The 22,174-nt window shown below is 39.0% G+C and overlaps 11 protein-coding genes across 11 annotated transcripts; 7 read left to right on the top strand and 4 right to left on the bottom strand.

The window, feature by feature from the left end:
• Positions 1–536: 536 nt before the first annotated feature.
• ADY4 (Ady4p) lies at positions 537–2,018 on the top strand (the record flags this gene model as incomplete). The annotated part of the gene is made up of 1 exon (XM_018366801.1): positions 537–2,018. One exon carries the CDS (start codon positions 537–539, stop codon positions 2,016–2,018), a length of 1,482 nt encoding a protein of 493 aa, XP_018220640.1.
• A 21-nt stretch (positions 2,019–2,039) lies between these two features.
• Positions 2,040–3,227, bottom strand: BUR2 (Bur2p; the record flags this gene model as incomplete). The annotated part of the gene is made up of 1 exon (XM_018366800.1): positions 2,040–3,227. One exon carries the CDS (start codon positions 3,225–3,227, stop codon positions 2,040–2,042), a length of 1,188 nt encoding a protein of 395 aa, XP_018220639.1.
• Positions 3,228–3,655: 428 nt separating this feature from the next.
• On the top strand, positions 3,656–4,882 carry DI49_3738 (uncharacterized protein; the record flags this gene model as incomplete). The annotated part of the gene is made up of 1 exon (XM_018366799.1): positions 3,656–4,882. The coding sequence occupies one exon, from the start codon at positions 3,656–3,658 to the stop codon at positions 4,880–4,882; it is 1,227 nt and encodes a 408-aa protein (XP_018220638.1).
• Positions 4,883–5,038: 156 nt separating this feature from the next.
• On the bottom strand, positions 5,039–6,148 carry UCC1 (Ucc1p; the record flags this gene model as incomplete). Its single annotated transcript, XM_018366798.1, has 1 exon — positions 5,039–6,148. The coding sequence occupies one exon, from the start codon at positions 6,146–6,148 to the stop codon at positions 5,039–5,041; it is 1,110 nt and encodes a 369-aa protein (XP_018220637.1).
• Positions 6,149–7,102: 954 nt separating this feature from the next.
• Positions 7,103–10,378, top strand: IFH1 (Ifh1p; the record flags this gene model as incomplete). Its single annotated transcript, XM_018366797.1, has 1 exon — positions 7,103–10,378. The coding sequence occupies one exon, from the start codon at positions 7,103–7,105 to the stop codon at positions 10,376–10,378; it is 3,276 nt and encodes a 1,091-aa protein (XP_018220636.1).
• A 467-nt stretch (positions 10,379–10,845) lies between these two features.
• Positions 10,846–13,302, top strand: UTP13 (U3 snoRNA-associated protein UTP13; the record flags this gene model as incomplete). The annotated part of the gene is made up of 1 exon (XM_018366796.1): positions 10,846–13,302. The coding sequence occupies one exon, from the start codon at positions 10,846–10,848 to the stop codon at positions 13,300–13,302; it is 2,457 nt and encodes an 818-aa protein (XP_018220635.1).
• A 280-nt stretch (positions 13,303–13,582) lies between these two features.
• RSA3 (Rsa3p) lies at positions 13,583–14,254 on the top strand (the record flags this gene model as incomplete). The annotated part of the gene is made up of 1 exon (XM_018366795.1): positions 13,583–14,254. The coding sequence occupies one exon, from the start codon at positions 13,583–13,585 to the stop codon at positions 14,252–14,254; it is 672 nt and encodes a 223-aa protein (XP_018220634.1).
• Positions 14,255–14,826: 572 nt separating this feature from the next.
• On the bottom strand, positions 14,827–15,795 carry CCC1 (Ccc1p; the record flags this gene model as incomplete). Its single annotated transcript, XM_018366794.1, has 1 exon — positions 14,827–15,795. The coding sequence occupies one exon, from the start codon at positions 15,793–15,795 to the stop codon at positions 14,827–14,829; it is 969 nt and encodes a 322-aa protein (XP_018220633.1).
• Positions 15,796–16,263: 468 nt separating this feature from the next.
• MSC3 (Msc3p) lies at positions 16,264–18,510 on the bottom strand (the record flags this gene model as incomplete). The annotated part of the gene is made up of 1 exon (XM_018366793.1): positions 16,264–18,510. The coding sequence occupies one exon, from the start codon at positions 18,508–18,510 to the stop codon at positions 16,264–16,266; it is 2,247 nt and encodes a 748-aa protein (XP_018220632.1).
• A 931-nt stretch (positions 18,511–19,441) lies between these two features.
• Positions 19,442–20,557, top strand: CPR6 (peptidylprolyl isomerase CPR6; the record flags this gene model as incomplete). Its single annotated transcript, XM_018366792.1, has 1 exon — positions 19,442–20,557. One exon carries the CDS (start codon positions 19,442–19,444, stop codon positions 20,555–20,557), a length of 1,116 nt encoding a protein of 371 aa, XP_018220631.1.
• Positions 20,558–20,786: 229 nt separating this feature from the next.
• Positions 20,787–21,875, top strand: CDC123 (cell proliferation protein CDC123; the record flags this gene model as incomplete). The annotated part of the gene is made up of 1 exon (XM_018366791.1): positions 20,787–21,875. The coding sequence occupies one exon, from the start codon at positions 20,787–20,789 to the stop codon at positions 21,873–21,875; it is 1,089 nt and encodes a 362-aa protein (XP_018220630.1).
• Between the last annotated feature and the right edge of the window lie 299 nt (positions 21,876–22,174).

Below are 22,174 nucleotides of genomic sequence, written 5' to 3'. Positions count from 1 at the left end.
GTGGTTTAAGGCGTCAGATTTAGGTGGATTTAGCCTCTAAAATCTCTGATATCTTCGGATGCAAGGGTTCGAATCCCTTAGCTCTCATTATTTTTTAATATTTTCGATTATGAAATTTCCAGTATCTTTGTTTTTTTACTACTTTGTTTATGTTTGATATTAGTATGTATCGAGCTCTAGGTTTTGTATGTTTCCTATCTAAAAAATTTGCCTCTCTCAAAGGGCCGTATTTGTATTATCCCTCCTTTGGTATATTATTTGTATGACAAAAGAAAATCTGACAAAATGCCGAACCCTTTTTTTTTCGGATGATCCTGGTACCACAAAACTGATGCGGCGACAGCAATTTAGCAAGTGGCATTTGCTGATGGAATCTGTCCAAAAACCACAAATGCTTGCTCGCTGAAATTCGATTGAACGTGTTCAAGAGCTTTGTACACATTTGTGTTTGCTATTTAGTAGCAAAGTACTATGATATAACTTAACTACCAACAAAAAGAAAAGACAAGCAAGTTTTACTTATATGTATATATATAATGAGTATAGACGTCGATTATCAATTTTTTAAAAAAAGTTTAAGAAAAGAGTTTAAGAAAACAACAAAGATCATTTTAAAGTTACAAGAATACGATGGTAACGTATTGAGAGATTTTCTGGCTCTCTATATACCATACAACGCAGTTTTTTATAACCTTGTTATTATGCAAAAGGGGTCATCTTTGAGAATTCAAACCAATTATCTGTTCAAACTAGAATTGAGCAAGATTTTAAACTTTAATCTTGCAATGGGCCCAAAACATATTATCAAGATACTGAAAAAAGAGAAGGTCGACCTGGAAACGATAAACAGACTAAAATTGGTGCTGTATATAAAATTATTCCAAGGAATATTTAGCCATGTGGATGAAAACTATAACCTGGCATTCCAATCGTTTCGCTGGTGTTTACAATTCATTGCGTACTCAAAAAGAGCAAAATTATTTACAAGCATTCAAGGTGAACAAATTTGGAAATTTTATGAACTTTGTGAACTATTTGTGTCCTTACTGTGTTGCCATTGCTTCCTGATTGATTTGAAAGAGAACAAAGAATTGGTAGGCGATAATCTAAAAAACTTTATAAAACGACAAAACTCCGGCTGTTCCCACGACTTTGATTTGAATGAGGAAAAGAAATCGCTCCAATGGCATCGGACATTGGATGAGATAGATGTTATTGACGCATTATACTGCGCTAGTTTCGACTCAATGGATAAGTGTACTCTCGAGTTTTCAAAAGCTAATGAGAACTTTGTGTTAAGTCAGTTTTTCCAGCATTGTGCAGAAATTGAGGAGATGCTAGCCATCTTGAAAAGTAAAATTTGGGAGTGTGAGAGTGACGAATTCGGTTTCAAGATTGGGTTGTTGATAAACAATAACCATATGAATGAAATGATTCAAAAAAACATCTTGTCGATAACTTTCAAACTTGATAAGGATCCTCAAATTATATTTTGCTTAAATAAAATTTTACAGGGTTTATTACTTTCATCAGGGGTTCAATTCAAAGTTATCCAATTCTTTTACGTATTAAAACTATACTATATGCAAGATGATGAATCCTCAGAAGAAACCCCATCCAGAATGGATAAGTTGACCATTGAATGCCTGACTATTGTTGAGAACCTGATTGATGCCTGTGACAACCCTGATGAAGTATCGGATTTTCAATTACCCAAAGTACTTTTAACCTCTATGCAAGGAAAATTACTTGTTGCCGAAAAAACTTTTGAAGGTGATGACGCTTCAGAAACTATTGATGGTTACCATCCTCATATTTATCAGTTTAAACATCCTAAAATATTGATAGATAAAATGAAATCAAAATTTAAGGAGAAATTGCACCTAGATTCATTTCAAGATCAAGAAACAGATGACTACTGGATTGAGTACTGGAAATACTGCTATCAGGATAATATAGGAAATATACCTGAAACGTTGTCATATGCCTACGAAGCCTTCATCGAAGCCGGCACTTGAGCAGAAAATTACCGCTCTGTTTCATATTTTCTGTTTCTTAGCATCTGAAGCCGTTATAGGCTCGTTGGCCTTTCTCTTCGTACTTTCCTGCTTAGCCTTTTCTATTAGGTCATTAACCCTCGTTTCAATATGAGATAAAAACTCTTCCTTTACTTCGCCGGATCTGATCAATTCGTAATTGAAGGGATCCGAAAGTTTCAAAGCTCCACTTTCTTCACCGTTACTTTCGTCAATCACTGAATCGACCATACCTGAATCAATTTGCAATTTGGCGCCTTTGTTACTTTTCAAAGTAAAGAAATTCTCCTCCAGTAACTTATAGTCCGTAAAGATGTTGGCGAAGTTAGCAGACGTCACTTCAATAGGGAATCTATCCCTAAAAAAATTCTTCGGGTACTTGAAATCTTTGTCAACCAGCTTTTTATACTCCAGACCGCAATATATGAGAGATAACGCAATGAATGTGTAACCGTCGCATAACAAAGAAACAGGCTGGGTGACAGCTTGCACCATGAAGTTTCTTGATTCTTGAAGAATTTTTGGGAAGGCTTTTTTGAAAGTATCCGGCAGGTTGTGATCTCTGTTAAATCTGTAATAGCCACTAAATATCTCTTCGATTAGTTCCTTTGGATTACCAATATTCAAATCGAATCCGAATGAACAAAGTATTTTTTTTTCATTAGTTACTAGTTTATCTCTAAATTCCCATTTAAGTTTATCGATATTTGTTCGACTCTTCAAGGATGGTATATTCTGCATCAAAAAGTCACAAGTGGCCTTGACATAGGCCTCGATAGGCCTATTATTCTCCATCGTTTTACATGCCGTGACCAGGATTCCTTGCGATATATGGATGCATTCCGTGATGGTGGTTGGTATTCCGTATACAAACCAATATCTGTAAAACAGAATGCACGATGCGGTGTATGTATGATCAAACAGATTCAATTTCTTCTTAAGTGTGTAAAAATACATCAAGCATTTTTCCATATTTCTTTTCATTTCCAGTGCGATCGGTTCATCGGTGCCGATTTTTTCAATAATTTCTTTGCACTCAAAAACCCACTGGTTTTCTGGAGTTTCTATCAGATCCGGCCACAGAGTTCTTGCATTGAATCCATTCGATGCTGGCGGTGGCGATGCATTATTCGTTGGCCTTGGCAAACTGGGGGTCGTGGCCACGCCACCCCTTGGAGATGAAGCAGACATTTTCTTGTTTTATTGTAATTAACGTGGAAAGTAAAAATAATCTCGCTGGACCAGTGATTCTGTCTTACGATTTATTTAATTACTTTTAACTAACGTAGTATTTCTTTCAATTATTTTTCTTTTTCCTGAAAGCTTGGGAAAAATATAGACAGAAATTAACCCTAGGTCAAAACAATAATTTAGGTAGGGTATATGATCAAACGCGCTATACGATATGCAGAGTAAAGTAGTATATTACAGGGCATAACTAAGCACTCGTACTCAGGGACTAGGGCTTGACAAGTTCAGTAATAGGGGAATGAAGATTTCATATATAAATAGACGCGATATATGCAGAGAATAGTGGCAATTCCTAATTCGTCGAGAAATTTCGACAATTTGAGAGACATAGATCCTTTTGCTGACCGAAAACTGTAAAGAAAAGAACAATGGCCGTTGCAGTTAAAAAGGAAAAGACAAAGTTTGCTCCCGTCAGGGAAGTTTTATCTAAAGAAGATCATGGCAATTACACTAAATTTCAGGACACTTCAAAACTGGAATGGTTCTGTAGGACATCAAACCACAAGAAATTTAAGTCGCACAGTTTGTTGAAAGCGGTAAGAAACCCTACAGAGACAAGAATAGAGACACAAACTCTGTATTTTACGGATCTCACCAACGACAAATGCGGGTTTATCCAGTTATTATATTCTAGTGTTATGGGGGGTATATATAAAGGGTTTCAATTAAATTTCAAAGTCTTTAAAGCTAGTAGTGGCGATGAGTCTGAAGAAAACATAGATATATGGGAAAGTTTCAAAATTGAAAACATAAAGGATTTCGATACGCTGAGGGTAGAATCGGACAATGTTATTTTCCACTTCGTGCCGCTAAAGGACCCTTCATCCGACGGGTTTGCTCAATTATCGATTAAAATAGATATTCCTAAGGGGAGCGCCTCTAATTGTCCATTAAAAGATCTAAAAGTCGACTTGGTTGTCAATCTACAAGAGGGATTTGTAATAAATCCGGACGGTTCTAATTATTATCTGGATAAGAGCATAAGCTTGGAGGATTTGGCTAAACGAGGCTCTTCTGCGACTTCTAAAAGGATGATAAGACATGTATTTGTTCCTAGAGGGTTTTGTAATGGTACCATATCATACAAGAAAAACGGTCAGCCGGTACATCTAAATTTGAAGGACACACCTATGTTGTATCTTGATGCTGTCCAGGGGCTAATACCTAACAAGGCGGCCAGTAAATGGAATTTCCTTTGTTTCAACGGTAAGAAGCTTTCAACAATGTGTATTGAATTCACCACAACAAAGGAGTATGGTAGTACCACAGTAACTATATGGGCTGTGAGCGACAAGGATAAAATCTTGGAAATCGGATCCAGTGTAAACGATCATGCTGTAAAGTTCCCAACCACACAAGAGGATGAGCAAAATGGTTGGAAATACCCTACATCCGTCACTTTCCCTCGCGGGTTTGAAGAAGCAAATTTAAGGTTAGTTAACAGGTACGATATAATGGGTGAACTACCCGCTATCATCAAATCCATTGCTGAGAATTTAGCAAACATGAAACCTTTCATCTACCAGTTCTGTCAAAGATCAAAATACGAAGATGATGAAGGGATTTCTATTATCGAAAGCACGTTCATCAGCTAGAAGAATCTGCCCCCTCTCATACTTTTTTTTCCTTTTTTTTTTTTGGTTTATTGTTGCAAGAATATTATATCTATTTTGTTAGTAAGTAGGTGCATATATATATTATAGACTAATCAATAATTTTTTCTTTCTTCTCATTGATTGTGATATTTTGTATCATCTTCGAAGATAAGGTGTATTCCAATTGGGTAATGCTATTTCTCGATCGAGATCTTGCTTTTGTTCCGGATGCTTGTAAACAAAGGTTCTTATTAACTTGAAGGGCTTATAAGAGAAATTGCGCCGGCTTATTCTGTCCTTGGGAAATTTGATGTTTTCGTCAGATTGTAAACACGCTAAACCCCATGCAAACTCATATGACAAAGAGCACTCGTTATAGTTGAATATGGATTCAGCACCATTTATCTGCTCAATTCTAAAGAGCAACCACGGTTTAGTCATTTCGTACGGAATAAAGTCATAACCTAACAGTACTAAATCGCCATTAACACAAACATCTGAATCCGTTCTATCAATGGTTCTCAACTCCAGGGGAAGATGCGTTGTACCCGTACCCTCAAAAATTTGTTCGTTGTATAGTCTAGGCAGATGCCCCAGATTAATACAATATATTCCCTCCGATGTGATCAGCTCGTTGATGTAACCTGCACTAGCCACGATTTGCTTCGGCCCGTAGTTGCATATCCCTATTTCAGTAACGACTTTTGGTATGTATCTGGCAACATGCGCGTTTTTCACATAAAACCAAACGTTTACTGGTGTTGGTTCATCTTTTCTTCTGGACCAAAAGTCGACAGGTAACGCAGTCAATGACTGCATGAGGGTTCTCTCCTTGGGCCGATTATTAAAGCTGCTGTTGGTTTCCACCGCAGCTGAGTCTTGATTTTTGCCAAATTTGTCCCATTCGTTGTTGATTATCTTTCCAGGATATCGCAACGTGTTATACACTATATACCACGAATCTGCGATGAACGTGGTCACGGAAAGCGGCACACTAGGACTTGGTTCTACCGTATTTCTGATAATCTGTCTAGCGTACTGCCTTAGCGGGTCCAAACTATTGATGTATTGACACAACGAGGGCTTGATAAGGGCCCATAGGTCGTTTTCTTCAGGTATCCACGCCAAACTCTTCTCTTTATAGCTATAGTTATGCAAAACGTAAAAATATTTGTTAACTGCTCGGAGCTCAATCGGCACGTGTTCTAGTAATGATAAATGGATTTCTAATGGTAAATCCATCAGGCTGTGATCGCTCTGATTCATCTTTTGTATGCACACCCTTTCTTCTTTGCGCCAATAGGCATAGCAAAAATGACAAAATGAATACAAAGAAACAGCGAGACGTCTATTACCGCTATTCTGTCTTCAAATGCTGATGATGTTATGCTGGTACCTCAGTGTAGATCTGTCAGTTCGAGATGGTCTTTGGTGTGCAGTGGAGTACGCAATAGAGGGGCACAGACACTGGAGAGCAAAAAAGAAAAAGAAAATTTCAGTTATTGTTCCGATTTTTCCGTGTGGGGTTCGGACTACCAATTTAATCCGTGGTGCGTGTGCGTGAGAGATACTCATTATATAAAGATGCAGTTGATGGCGGTGCATATACACATCCTCCAAAGTCATCTATACATCAACGGTGGAGAGTACTCAATGTTAGGACAAGACTGGAATATTGCGCGATGTCAAGTGTGATTTTATCATTACCCGTATAACCATTGCATATCTCTTTGTACGAGTGTTTATTCTTTTAGAGGTTGCCCTACCGGTCGTTTCTTTTTCGTTGGAATTCGCATATTTTTTTTTCATCTCATCACTAAAATTGATTTATAGTAGTACTAAGGAAAAAAGATTGGATAATAGGTAGTTACTACGTTTTGATTTTTCACCTTTTAGAATTCCAAATTGGCCTGCTGTAGGTATTCGTAAAACATTAGTATCTCTCAATATATTCAAAACTTTGCTATAAGAACAGACTAGGAAACAGGATCTACCGAAAGGCTATAATAAGTTACTACATTCTTTATCACGATCCCCCCTCCCCACAATCAGTACAACCCTACAAATCTCTTTTTTCATATCCATAGCTGTAGTACTGTTGAATTAGTAATATTCATTCTACGAAAGACATCTCCAAATTTGTTAAAACGAAACCAGTTCAGAAAACGAAAAAACAAATAGAAAACGAAAAACAAGTAATAAAAGTGAAAACTGTGCAAAATGGTAGGCAAAAAAAGTCCTCGAAAAAGTACGGTGAACCATAGCACACACTCCGGTAAACTACCGGCAAATATCAAAAGACTCATAAAAAAGGGTGAATCTAAAATGAATTTAAAACAGTCACCGCCTCCTATGCTAGGGACAACAAGGCCAAGGCGATTTAGTCTAATATACTCTTCAGAATCGTCTCTGAGTGACGTATCGGATTCCGACAAGAATAAAAGTACAAATCAACATAACAATAAAAAGAAAGCAAAGAACATCTCAAATAACTCTCAAGGTAAGAAAAGTAAACTTATACAAAGGCAATCGGACAATGATGAAGAAGGAACTGAATCCTCTGATTACCAAGTTATAACGAATGATGAAGAGAGTGAAAACACAGCAGTAAAAGACAGCGAAGAAGAAGACGATAATGATGACGATGAAGATGATGATAGCGACAGTGACAGTGATAGTGACAGTGATAGTGAGACGAGTTCCGATGATGAAAATATAGATTTTGTCAAACTAACAGCCCAGAGAAAGAAAAGAGCAATGAAAGCTTTATCTGCTATGAATACGAATAATACAACTGCCTTTTCCTCTCGCGATAACAGCAATAAAATAAAATCTACTACAACATCTCCCAGTAAGCAACAGCCACAACCACAACCACAGCAATCGCAAGCGCAAGATCAACAACCGAGAAGGAAGGAACCAGAAGGTCCAAATACTACCCAAAAGGCACTTGCCTTCAAATTCAAAAAGGAAGGAGATGGCATTAGTTTTGGTAACGGAAGCGAAGAGTATAATGAGGACATCGGCGAAGAAGTATTAGAATTGAAAAATAAAAATGGTAAAGATAACGAAGAACAAGAAACAAGCCCCAAGGTCGCGTTGGGTAATGATGACGAATTACGGTTTCCCAATATTTCCGAATCAGATGAATCAGAATACGATATTGACCAAGATGCATATTTCGACGTAATCAATAACGAAGACTCTCATGGAGAAATCGATACAGATTTAGAAACAGGAGATGACGATTTTCCTATTTTAGAAGAAGAAGAACAAAATATTGTCTCTGAACTGCAGAACGACGACCAACTGTCGTTTGACGGCAGTATACATGAAGAAGGATCTGATCCGGTGGATGATGCTGAAAATAAATTCTTACAAAACGAATACAATCAGGAAAACGGTTACGATGAAGAAGACGACGAGGAAGACGAAATTATGTCTGATTTTGATATGCCTTTCTATGAAGATCCAAAATTTGCTAATCTCTATTACTATGGTGATGGTTCGGAACCAAAGTTGTCTTTAAGTACATCATTACCTCTAATGTTGAACGATGAAAAATTATCTAAATTGAAAAAGAAAGAGGCCAAAAAACGTGAGCAAGAAGAAAGGAAACAAAGACGAAAGCTTTATAAGAAGACGCAAAAACCAAGTACAAAGACCACTTCCAATGTTGATAACGATGAATATATCTTCGACGTTTTCTTTCAATCCGATGATGAAAACGGTGACAATAACAACGCCAAGAAAAAGAATAAGCATAAATCGGAAAACAAAGACGCTATCAAGCATAAGGATAAAGGCCTACGCTTAATCGAACCGAACGATAAATCAGAACCGCCATTACACCATATGGGCCAGGGATCCAGGATGTCTGACTCTTCTGATGACGAATATGATAACATTTTATTGGATGTTGCCCACATGCCCTCTGATGATGAACACAGTGAATCTGAAGCATCCCATGATGCTGATACAGATGAGGAATTAAGGGCACTGGATTCAGATAGTCTGGACATCGGCACGGAGTTGGATGACTATTGCGAAGACGACGATGATGACGACGACGACGACTCCAGCGTTACAAATGTGTTCATTGATATTGATGATTTGGACCCTGATTCATTCTACTTCCATTACGACGACAGTGATGACTCTTCCTCTGTTTCAGGCTCTAACTCAGATCAGAAGAATCAAGACGAATCCAAAGATTGTAAACATGATCTACTGGAGACTGTAGTGTACGTTGATGACGAATCAACAGATGAAGATGACAATCTACCACCTCCAAGTTCTAGGTCTAAAAACATTGGTTCAAAGGCTAAAGAAATTGTAAGTTCAAACGTTGTTGGACTCCGTCCTCCCAAGTTAGGTACGTGGGAGACTGATAACAAACCGTTTAGTATCATCGATGGCCTTTCTACCAAGTCATTATATGCTCTAATCCAAGAACATCAACAGCTTCGCGAACAACATCAAAGAGCTCAAACTCCAGACATCAAAAAAGAAGGTAGCGCTAACAGCAATAATGCTACCCTTAATGGGGATGAGTTAACACTTAATGAACTTTTGAATATGAGTGAACTGGAAGACGATTCACCATCCCATACAGACGATATGGGTAGTAATAGTAATGGAAATAGTACAGTCAATAACAAGAGTACTAATGGACATGCTGCGGATTGGTACGAGGTCCCCAAAGTTCCTTTATCTGCATTTAGAAATAAGGGCATCAACGCATATGAAGAAGATGAATATATGCTACCCACAAATTCCAATAGAAAGGCGCCCATTGGCTATCTTGGCAATGAAAGAACAAGGAAGAAGATTGACAAGATGAAAGAGTTGCAACGGAAGAAAACCGAAAAGAAACGACAGTTAAAGAAAAAGAAGAAGCTTTTGAAAATCAGAAAGGAAAGAGAAAAGGCAAAAAAAGAGCAAGAAACTATGACGTTGCAATTAGGCGTCAGCGGACATGATACCCCCATTAACAACAATAACAGTAATAGTGATATAAATACAGGAACAGATTTCACCACCAATGAAAATACTCCTTTGAATGATCTGCACACTCATACACCTGACGAGACATCGCTGTCTCGTAACACTAGTCTTACTATGGGCGCTAATACAAGAAAAAATTCAACAAAGAGTGTCGGTTTAGATGAGATTCATGAAATCTTGGGTAAAGACGGCGATGACTTGCTATCCGTGGACAATATAAACGACTACGATACACAAGGAAATCATGCAATTGAAGATACCGACGCCGACATTTTAGCATCGTTAACCGCTCCTGTTCAGTTTGATAATACACTGGACAGTGAAAACAGTAACTCTATGTGGAGAAGGAGACAGAGTATGGTAGAAGCAGCAGCTGAAAACCTTCGTTTTACCAAGAATGGTTTATTTAGTGAAAGTGCTTTAGCTGATATCGAGGGAATTATGGGTAATGACACCAACCAACCATTCGAGTTCAACGATGTCTTATAATTAATCATTACGCACTCACCGTAATCCTGTTCTCATTATTATCACTACTAATACTGCCCTTTCACCACCGTCACAAATATATATATTTTTTATTCGATTCCACTTCAAATTCATTTTTATCAAGGGTTAAAAAGACTTAAATAATATTTTTTCCTTATATATGCATACTTTTATAGAAGAACACAATTAATTTTTTTTACAGGTAAAACCATCATTTCTCAAGCCCTCCGTATCCAAATAAATAAGCGTCTGGGTTCTCATTTGGCTGCTTACTCCTCGATTTGAGTTGGTGATCGTCAGCTCATCTCCGAGCTAATATGATATAGTTTCAATAGTTTTCGTGTCGGACGACTGAAAATTTTCTGAAAAATTTACCTCATCGCTAAAAAGTACAATAATGCAATAGTCGAGGTGAAGCCTAATAATAAAGTTTCTTCAAGATCAAGCGAGTCACCTTACCGTACATAATGGATTTGAAAAGCTCATATAAAGGCGTTTCATTGAACCCCATTTATGCAGGGAGTAGTGCAGTTGCCACAATTTCAGAAGATGGTAAAATACTGGCTACGCCAATTTTAGACGAAATAAACATAATCGATTTGACCGCAGATTCTAGGAAGATTCTACACAAGATTTCCAATGAAGATGAGCAAGAAATTACTGCATTGCAACTTACACCAGATGGGCAATATCTTACATACGTATCACAAGCTCAACTTTTGAAAATATTTCAACTAAAGACTGGGAAAGTTGTCAGATCTATGAAAATATCTTCCCCATCATATATCCTAGACACTGATTCCACCTCAACACTTTTGGCAGTCGGTGGGACTGACGGTAGTATTATTGTTGTGGACATTGAAAATGGATACATCACTCATTCATTAAAAGGTCATGGTGGTACTATCTCTAGCTTAAAATTTTATGGGCAGTTGGATAGCAAAGTATGGTTATTAGCATCTGGTGATACTAATGGTATGGTTAAAGTTTGGGATCTCGTTAAAAGAAAGTGCCTACACACACTGCAAGAACATACTTCTGCAGTGAGAGGGTTGGATATTACTGAGGTAGAAAATAGCGATGGACCTAGCCATCTGAAATTAATCTCTGGTGGTAGAGACGATATTATCAACTTTTGGGATTTTGATATGAAAAAGAAATGTAAATTAATCAAAACTCTTCCAGTAAATCAACAAGTAGAATCATGTGGATTCTTGAGCACTCGTAACGGCAAACACATTATCTATACAGCTGGTGGTGACGCCATATTTCAGCTAATTGACCTCGAATCTGGTGCTATGCTTAAAAGAACTAATAAACCTATAGAAGAGCTTTTTATTATAGGCGTACTTCCAATAATGAGTGATTCCAAGATGTTTTTGGTAATGTCTGACCAAACATTACAACTAATAAACGTTGAAGAAGCTTTAGAGAGTAAAGAAGAAATAATTCAGGCTGAGTCAAGCATTGCTGGTAACCACGGTATTATTGCTGATATGAGGTTTGTTGGGCCAGAGCTAAACAAATTGGCATTGGCTACCAATTCTCCTTCATTAAGAATAATACCAATTCCAGATTTGACAAGCACCGATACCTCATTACCTTTGGATGTTGAAATTTATGAAGGTCATGAAGATCTACTAAACTCACTAGATGCCACTGAAGATGGGCTATGGATTGCCACTGCATCTAAGGATAATTCAGCTATTGTTTGGAAATATAATAAAGACACCAGCAAATTTGACATCTATGCTAAGTATATTGGCCATTCCTCCGCTGTTACGGCAGTCGGATTACCGAACGTAATGCCAAAGGGATACCCTGAGTTTTTATTGACAGCATCCAATGACTTAACTATCAAGAAATGGAAAATTCCAAAACCAACCCCTATTACTGACGTACAGATTGTCAAGGTATCAGAGTATACCCGTCATGCCCATGAAAAGGACATAAACGCATTATCAGTCTCTCCCAATGATTCTATTTTTGCAACGGCCTCATATGATAAGACTTGTAAAATTTGGAATCTAGAAAATGGTGAGTTGGAAGCCACACTAGCCAACCACAAACGTGGGCTATGGGATGTTTCGTTTTGCCAATATGACAAGTTACTAGCAACGTGCTCTGGTGACAAAACTGTCAAGATATGGTCATTGGATACTTTTAGTGTTATGAAGACCTTAGAAGGTCATACTAATGCCGTTCAAAGGTGCTCCTTTATTAATAAACAAAAGCAACTAGTAAGTTGTGGCGCTGACGGCTTAATCAAAATATGGGATTGCTACAGTGGGGAATGTCTAAAGACTTTGGATGGGCACAACAACAGATTATGGGCTTTGAATACTATGGACGATGGTGATATGATCGTGAGTGCCGACGCCGATGGTATTTTCCAATTCTGGAAAGATTGTAGTGAACAAGAAAAAGAAGAAGAGCTAGAAAAGAGCAAAATACAAGTCGAACAAGAACAGTCGCTGCAAAATTATATGAGTCAAGGTGACTGGACAAATGCATTTCTGTTGGCAATGTCTTTGGATCACCCAATGAGGCTGTTCAACGTTTTAAAGAAATCACTTGGCGAAGCAAGATCCAAGCAAGGTGGTAAAGAAATTGACCCAAAGGTGATTTTCAATGAAGAGTTAGACCATGCAATTTCTACTTTAAGCGACGAGCAGTTAATGTTGCTAATGAAAAGATGTAGAGATTGGAATACGAATGCTAGGACCCATGCTATAGCACAAAGAACTATAAGGTGCGTTTTGATGTATCATAATATAGCAAAATTAAGCGAAATACCAGGTATGGTGAAAATAGTTGATGCCATAGTTCCATACACACAAAGACATTTCACAAGAGTGGATAATTTAGTCGAACAGAGTTATATATTAGATTATGCATTGGTGGAAATGGACAAGCTTTTTTGAAAAGGAACGGGAAGATATTGCCCTCCAAAGAAAGACAACAACATAATATATTGTAAAGTAGAATATATAGAGAACAGATTGCATTAGTACAACAGAGGCTAAATGAATTATTCGATATATTTAGCTTCATTTAATAAAGAAATTTGTGTGCGCGAAGAGCTCATCGCTAAAAATTTGCAAAAATGAAAAAGAATAAAAACTTTCAAACCCCATGTACTTCGCATATAAACAAGGATTGTGAAGCTTCTATCAAGCAATAACTAGCAATAGGAATAAAAGAATGTCGGCAGGTGATATATCAGCTATAAAAACCAAATCTACCAAAAAAAACAGAAGGAGAAAGAAGAGAAGAACAGCTGATGTTTCATCATCATCAGATTCATCATCAGACTCATCGTCATTTTCTGAAAATGAAGTAGAAGAAGTTACTAAAGAAACTGCTAAGGAGGCCATCACTGAAGATAGTAATACCCACCAGGGTCTTTCTAAGAGTAAAAATGAGGACGAAGATAAAGACGTTGAAATGGAAGTTTCTGATGTCGAGCTATCAGATGAAGAAAAAGGCGAAGATTTAAACCTAAACTCCAAAGAAATAATAGATGATTCCACTAAAATCTCTTTAAGCAAACTTTCAGAACCCTCAAGATCTCAAAATAAAGACAATTTCTTGAATGCATCGAAAATTGCTGAAAACATCAAATTTGCAAGAAGCGAATATAACGGATTGGCGGAAAATTTCACACCAAGAGGGAAAGAAAAGAGTAAACTAAGAGAAGAATATCTAAACCTACTTTTTACAAACTACGGTGATGACATCAATCGTCTTAGATCGGCACCTGATTTTACGAATAAATCGCTATCCATCTTGGCGGATGTTCTGGAGGAAGGCATAGGAATGTTTGACATTGGAGAACTAGAATCGATCCTGAAAAATAAAGAAATGGAGAAGTAGAAAATGCTACTTCACATTTTCCTGAGTTCTAGCATTCTTCTCCCCAAAAATATATAGATATGTATATTAGCTGTTTAAGTCTTTTTTCCATACTAAAAGAGGATGGTCCGAGTTGTGTTTCATTGAGCATCAAATGTTGATATCAGTATAAAATGCGATTAGAAGTTTTTGGATTCGAATATTTAAATACGATTATGTAAAAAGTAGGTAGGAAAGAGAGAAACGTTGATGTATAAACGAATGATAGAATTTCTTGATGAGAAGCGAAAAGGAGAAGCGAAAAGAGGGAAAAGGGAACACACCGAAGCAGATGCTGAACAATCTGACGAACAGCGAAGACGCGTAAATGTCTATTATGGAATGGTTGGTGTGTTTTCGACGATGGGAGGGAGAATAATTTAGTTTGAAATTCATTAATATAAATAAATTTAAAAAGAGAGGAGAATATAGAAACAAATTAAAACGCAAAAAAAGTATGTGCTGAGGAGATTCAACTTTGGCCCAGGCGTGGAGTAAAACTTCCTGTTCCCAAATCCTTTCCAATAAATATGTATAATTCTGTTAATATGCACTCAACCAAGTAATTTAACGAAGAACCACGCGGCACCTGCTGCTACACCACCGACAGCGACCATTTCGACACCTTCTGTGACTTTCTTGGATGTCGAACTACTACTACCCATGGATAATTTTGTCTTCAGATAACCAAAGCAGAATAACGTTATAACCATCACTATAATTGAGTAAATCAGACCCGTGCCTACGTCTGACACAAAGAAATATGGTAGTAGTGGTACTAGCCCACCAATTAGGTAACCACCACCAATCGTGACGGCACTGATAAGTTCTCTATTTTCAGCAGGTTCGTCTAAACCTCTTCCGTATCTGATAATGAAGTCCACCATTAATTCCGGCGTCCTTTGTAAGTCTTTGATGAATGAGACGATTGTTTCATCTGAAAAATTAGGGTTGATTTCCAGTAGGATGTCTTCGATTTCTCTGTTAATCAGGTTGGAGTTATCATAAAATTTCCTTTTCTCCTTTTTTACTTCTGCATGATAATAATCAGATTCACTTTTAGCACCTAGGTAACCACCAAGACCCATAGAAATAGCACCCGAGATCAACTCGGCAAACCCACCAGTGATAACCAATTTTGCATCACCAAGGGAAGATAAACCAGCAGTCAGGGCAAAGGGGACGGTCAAACCATCGCTCAGCCCAATAATCAAATCACTAATAACACGAGGGTCTACCGACTGGAAGAACCCCAGGTTCGCCTTTTCGTTATCCGAGCTATCATCTTCATTCCTGTTATCTTTCCCTATCGAACCGGGCGAGTTTTCCAGATCCTGTGTCGCATTTCTACCATAGATAATATCCGAACTGGACGAGGAAGAATTATCAAGTCTTGTACTATTGTTATTGCTGCCTGCTAGCAAGGGAGTCGATTCAGATCCCCTGGAGTCCGAGTTTTCGGCGCCACCTTTTGATTTCTGTATGAGGGTCACCACTGCGTTCTTCAGTGCTACTATGGACATATTATTTGTGTGCACGAAATTTGGGAGGACAAAAACTGTTTCTCTGTCAAGTATGTACCAATAAAAAACGAGCCTAAACGCTTTGATCTGTTATGTTCCTGTTCTATAAACTTATAAAAAGCAAAAAATTGAGAGCGATGTCTTCTTTAAATTAGTTGTCTGGATTCACTTATTTTGTATCAATTTTTCATATTAATCTTAATTTTGCATCTTCATTGTGAGACTTTCGGGGCCAGCAAAGAAACAAAAAAATGCGGGTCATGAAAGGGGCGCTGGACCAATGAGAACCGGGCGCGTTAGTAATCGGCGCAAGAAACGCGAAATGATTGGCTCAAACTAGAAAAATATATTAAATATAAGATTATAAAAGTAGTATTAGAGATTAAGTTACATCAGTAACAATAAAAAGAAAAATTAAGCGTAAATTTGGAAATGAAAACGAAGAAGGTAGAATTTAAAAGGTAATGGTTAACGTCTGCTCTTTTTCTTAAACAGTTTAGTGAAAAAACTGGACTTTTTGTGCTTTGTGGGAGGGGCTTGAGCTTGTACCGTCTTAGTGGTATTTGTTGCAGTGACTATTGTTGGTTGGGAGACAACGGGTGTTTCAGCGGGTATGGCGAGTGATGTGGGTGGTTCAGCGATGGACATTTCGTTCGTTATCGTGGTGGTTGTGGTGGTTGTAGCTGTTGTCGGATCGGTAGCGTTTTCTTGACGCTGTGGGGTTTGGTCCTGTAAAAGCGAGGAGGAAGACCTCACGGTTTCTTGTTGTTCAGTAGTCTTTGTTCTCGTGGTGGCAGACGCTACCGGAGGGTGTATGTTGCTCTGGCTTAGCCCATTTGAGGACGAAAGAGCGGACTCGGTTTGTTGTTGATGAGGTGCGAGGGAACCATCGGTGGTTGAACTTGTTGTCATACCGTTATTTGAATAGGATCCGGCGGCGAGGACACCGTCCATGGGTGAGGCAGCCTGGAAGCTTTCTTCGGTGGTATCGTCCGCCGGGACACGTTGTCCTTGGTCCTTCTTGTTTTGGTAACCATAATTTTCTTGTGAAAACTGGAGCACCTTACCAAACATGCTCTTGAACTTGTTTTTGGAAGAACCGCCTGTTTTCGTTTTTTGCAGGGGAACCGTCTCGTATTCATGCACTTCGCTGTGTACTGGAAGTTGTGGCTCCCCTGTATAAGTTTGTTTGTTAGACACAACGTTTTCAGGATGTACAGAATAATCAACACTGTTCTGGATGGGCTTGACTGCAGCATTGCTGTTATCGGTAGTGCTGATAGTGTCAGGTTGAATGCCATGAGAATTGTAATATCTAGCTTGTGCAATCTTCAAAGCTTGAGCGTACATTTCTTCATCAGTCAGCCCTGTGTTTGCGTACTTAGACTCTGATAAAGGCTCTGATGGTTGTTCCGATTTGGAATACGACATCAGTGAGTGGTTGCGCCCTTCATTCGGTTCATTTTTATCGCTTCTATGAAGCAAAGTACTGGTAAATTTTTTAGATTGAGCCTCGGTATTAGACTTTGCAGCAGTGGTTGGAGCATCACTGCCGCCTCTTAAAGTCATTTTTTCGCCCATTCTGCTTTTCCTTTGTTTGGTACCCCCAATTGGAATTGGAACATTATTTGAAGGTACATCCGTGTGATAGACGTTTCTTTTAGCGACTTCGAGGGCCTTTACGTACATTTCTGCTTCGGTTAATGGTTTCTTAACCTTTGGCTCCGTATTGGTCACAGCAGGATGTTTCTGTTTTCTTGCTGTCGACGTTGGTTTTCTTTTTTTATGAATATATTTATTATTGGGTTGGCCTGTGGGGGGAATATAATCTAGTGCGTCACTGAAATTAGACAAACTGCTTTCTTCTTCTAGAGGCATAACGTCTGTTGAATACTTATGGTGGAAATAAGACCCAGGCGGAAAATCAGATTTTTCCAAGTTTAGCTCAGAGTCACCTTGCAAATGGTTTTTGTCTGCCGGAGAGTATGAATTCTCATTTTCTGTTTCGTTTTCCTCCATTATGTCGTGAATATTATCGGCATTTTGTTCCTCTCCGATGTCGTCATCTTGCAACATGTAATTCCCACTAAATTCATCGAAATGGCGTTGTGAATCGCCCAATGGAACTAGATTCTTAGTCGTAGTTGTAGTTTCGACATACTCGTAACCATTGATTTTCTTAATTGTCTTTTTCGTGATTGATTGAGTCCTTCCTGAGGGGTCTGTGACCTGGGTTGTTTTCACAGTGATGGAATTGGCTCTAGAATCGCTTTTGCTGCCTGTAGACTTGTTCTTGCTGCCAAGGTTTCTTCTGACATTGGCACCCGACGTCATCGAGTTTATGCGGCTCCCATTATTGGCATTATTGGGCCGCTGCAAATGATAGTCCCCACTCCTCTGTGATCTTAGAGAGTACGTCTTTTGCGGATGAGGCTTAGCCGTCCCCTTGGCTGATTGTGGGACAGCAGAAGATGTTGAGAGCCGCCTCCCTGGACCTTTCACCGAGTTCCTCTGTTTCGATATCGGTGGAGCACGAGCAGCCAACGAATGCGACCTTGAATAACTGGCTTGATCCGGTGACGCGGCAGAAGCAGCAGAAGCAGCAGCAGCAGATAATTGAGGACTCTTGTTGTAATCTTCTTGGTTCTGGTAATAGTAGTCATACCTGGATAGGTCAGGCACCCTCCTATCCCTCTTTGCAAATCCAAATACCATTATACACTTTCTTGGTCGACGCAATGTTTTTGTTTATTTACTCTCCCAATGAAAAAGGAAAAAGAGCTATGTGAGCAGCAAGTGGTAATCGAAAGCAACAAAAAACAGTATACTAAGAAAATTCAGTCAATACCAAACTAAACGAGTAGTGTCTTTGACGAGTAGGTCCTTGATGTGTCTGCCCTCTGCGTTTTTGCTTCCTCTCCCCTCTTCTCATCCATATTTTTCATATTTGTTTTTCTTTTCCTTCTTTTTTCAACATGACAATGTCCGAAAAAAAGGGGTTTCAGCCATTGAAAGGCAGTTGAAAGCACTTTTAACAGTGGTGTTAATCACATAAAGGGAAGGAAAGGTGAAAAGAGAAGGCTCTGACAAGTTAGTATTAGGAGAGCGGGTATGAGTAGTGTTGGCGAGAATTCAGAGTATTACAAGCAGGCGCTGGAGGAGTACAAGGACGTCCAGGAGGACGAGGACCCGGATGTGTGGGATGCGAGGATTTCTAAGACCGGATGCTACGTAGAGAACCTAGCATTACAGCTGTGCCATGCTGAAACTGGCGACTGGAGACAGTGCTTCAACGAGATGGCACTATTTAGAAAGTGCTGGGAAAACAACGGCAACAGAGAGCGTGTAAGCACGGTCGACATGGACAACTCGACCAATAATGGCCCGGACAACGAGAAATGAAAACAAAAGTGTCTTGGTATGTAACGTGTATATAATAGACAATTCAAGTCGTCGAAACAAGTCGTTTTCCCTTTATAGAGCATAATTACTGCGTTTTGGGACGGCATTTCTATGAGCTTCTAGAATGATTTTCCCGCCCTGCTGGAAAACGTTCAGCAAAAAACTATTTAAACAGATGAGTATGAAAGAATGCACCGGGTTTTGATCGGATCATCAAGATAAATCAGCGAACAACAGAACAAGAATGACTAGACCAAAGGCTTTTTTCGACATTTCCATTGGAGGCAAACCTCAGGGCCGTATAGTCTTTGAGCTGTACAATGACATTGTGCCCAAAACGGCTGACAATTTCCTGAAATTGTGTAAAGGTGACGCTGGTATGGCCAAGACCAAGCCCGACGTGCCATTATCGTACAAGGGCTCCATCTTCCATAGAGTAATCAAAGAGTTTATGTGCCAGTTTGGCGACTTCACCAATTTCGACGGTACTGGTGGTGAGAGCATATATGGTGAAAAATTCGAAGACGAAAACTTCGCTGTTAAACACGACAAACCGTTCCTTCTATCCATGGCTAATGCCGGTCCAAACACCAATGGGTCACAGGCTTTCATAACCTGTGTTCCAACACCTCACTTGGACGGGAAGCATGTTGTGTTTGGTGAAGTTATTCAAGGTAAAAGACTTGTCCGCTTGATTGAAGGCCAACAATGTGATCAAGAAAATAACAAGCCAATGCGTGACGTAAAGATCGATGACTGTGGTGTGCTGCCAGAAGATTACCAGGTACCGGCGGACGCGGAAGCCACCCCAACAGACCAGTACGGTGACAATTATGAGGATTTTTTAAAGCAAGACGAAAAAGTGGACTTGACTAAATTCGATACCGTTTTGAAAGCAATCGAAACAGTAAAGAATATTGGTACCGAGCAGTTTAAGAAGCAAAACTATTCAGTGGCCTTGGAGAAATATGCCAAATGCGACAAATTTTTGAAAGAGTATTTCCCAGAAGATTTACCAAAGGAACAAATTGAAACAATCAATCAGCTGAAAGTTTCCGTACCTTTAAACATCTCTATATGTGCTTTGAAACTAAAGGATTATAAGCATGTACTAGTGGCTGCATCAGAGGTGTTATACGCAGAAGCGGCTGACGAAAAGGCCAAAGCCAAGGCTCTGTACCGTCGTGGACTGGCTTACTTCCACGTCAATGACACCGATATGGCGCTTAGTGACCTCGAAATGGCAACCACTTTCCAACAAAATGATGCCGCCATCTTGAAAGCCATTGACGACACCAAATTGAAGAGGAAGCAACAAAACGAAAAGCAAAAGAAATCTCTTTCGAAGATGTTCTCCTGATCTGATCACTTACACCATGTGCATGCATGCATATAAATATTAGAAATCATGCTATTTAAGTAACTAAGTACTGTAAAAATTCTGTTCCAGATTATTTTTTGGAAAAGCGAACGGATATTTTCCGATGAGCTTTTACTTAGTAAGAAAAAAAAGCTGAAGATGCTTAAATTGCGATTACTCAAAAACAAGAGCTGTACAATTCAAAAAAGCTATACCAGACAACTTGATAATGCCCCCACAAGAATACGCTATTTTTACAGATATACCAGTGACAAAAGCGCAGGTCGAACACTGTTCTTACTCATCGTGGTCTACATTATTTCCTAAATACGTACCGAAATCTAAAATAATAAAATCATTACCAAAGAAATTCATTCAGTATTTAGAACAAGATGGCATCAAGCTACCCCAAGAGGAAAACTCGAGGTCGGTTTATACTGAGGAAATAATAAGGAACGAAGATAATGAATACAGTGACTGGGAAGACGATGAGGATACCGCCACGGAATTTGTCCAGGAAGTGGAACCGTTAGTAGATTTCCCGGATTTACACCAGCAGCTGAAGGATGCTATGAGCGAACTTGGCGCGGTTGCTCCCAAGTTGAATTGGTCAGCACCAAGAGATGCTACGTGGATCTTGCCTAACAATACTATGAAATGCTACGAAGTAAATGAACTATACCTTCTATTGAATGCTTCGAACTATATAATGCATGACCTTCAAAGAGCATTTGAAGGCTGCGTAGACGGCGATGACGTAAGGAACTTGAAGTTTGACTTGGTACTCAGACAATGGTGCGACATCAACCCTGCGCTCGAATTTAGAGTCTTCGTTAGAGATGCCCATGTCGTCGGAGCCTCTCAACGCGATTTGAATTACTATGAATACTTGGATGAACTGTCGGACACCTTCAAGGACCTTATTGACGAATTGGTACACGATGTCATCCTACCAAAATTCTCTGACAAAAGTTTTGTGCTAGATGTATATATTCCAAGACCCTTCAACAAAATTTTCATCATTGATATAAATCCATTTGCCAGGAAGACAGACTCCCTGCTGTTTTCATGGAACGAAATTGCTACAATAGTGCCTTCGACAGATGGCAGAAATGACGAGGATTATGAATTGAGATTGGTAACGAGGCATAACACTGGTAGGTTTGCTTCCAAGGAACACTCCGAAAATCACGTCCCGCAAGATCTCGTGGAGGCCGGTCTAGACCCCGAAGCAATCCGAGAGCTTACGCAGAAATGGAGAGAGTTACTCAATCAACAAACTCAAGAAGAAAGTAGTGGTAGCGAGGATGAAGCGTAAGTTTGACGAAAAAAAAAAAATGAGAAATTGACCTTTTTCATCTTAATACCCTTGAGGTGTTTTTTATAAAAAGTACTTAGATTGGTTTATATACATCATTTATTTGTCCGATAGGGGTGCGAAAAAGAACGATAATATAAATAAAAAAATAGCAAGAATACGTGTCATCCTTACCATGTAAAGCTTTCCTCCTCTAGCTCAACATCAATCTTCAAAGAAGGGTGTATTCCTTGAACGACTGCGTGCCTGAAATCATCATTGAACGTCGATGGTCCACACGAATAAAAGGTGATGTTGTT

The sequence above is a fragment of the Saccharomyces eubayanus genome, chromosome XII (genome assembly GCF_001298625.1).
Source record: "Saccharomyces eubayanus strain FM1318 chromosome XII, whole genome shotgun sequence".
NCBI classification, from domain to species: Eukaryota; Fungi; Ascomycota; class Saccharomycetes; order Saccharomycetales; family Saccharomycetaceae; genus Saccharomyces; species Saccharomyces eubayanus.
This window is presented reverse-complemented; position numbering and strand designations above follow the sequence as displayed.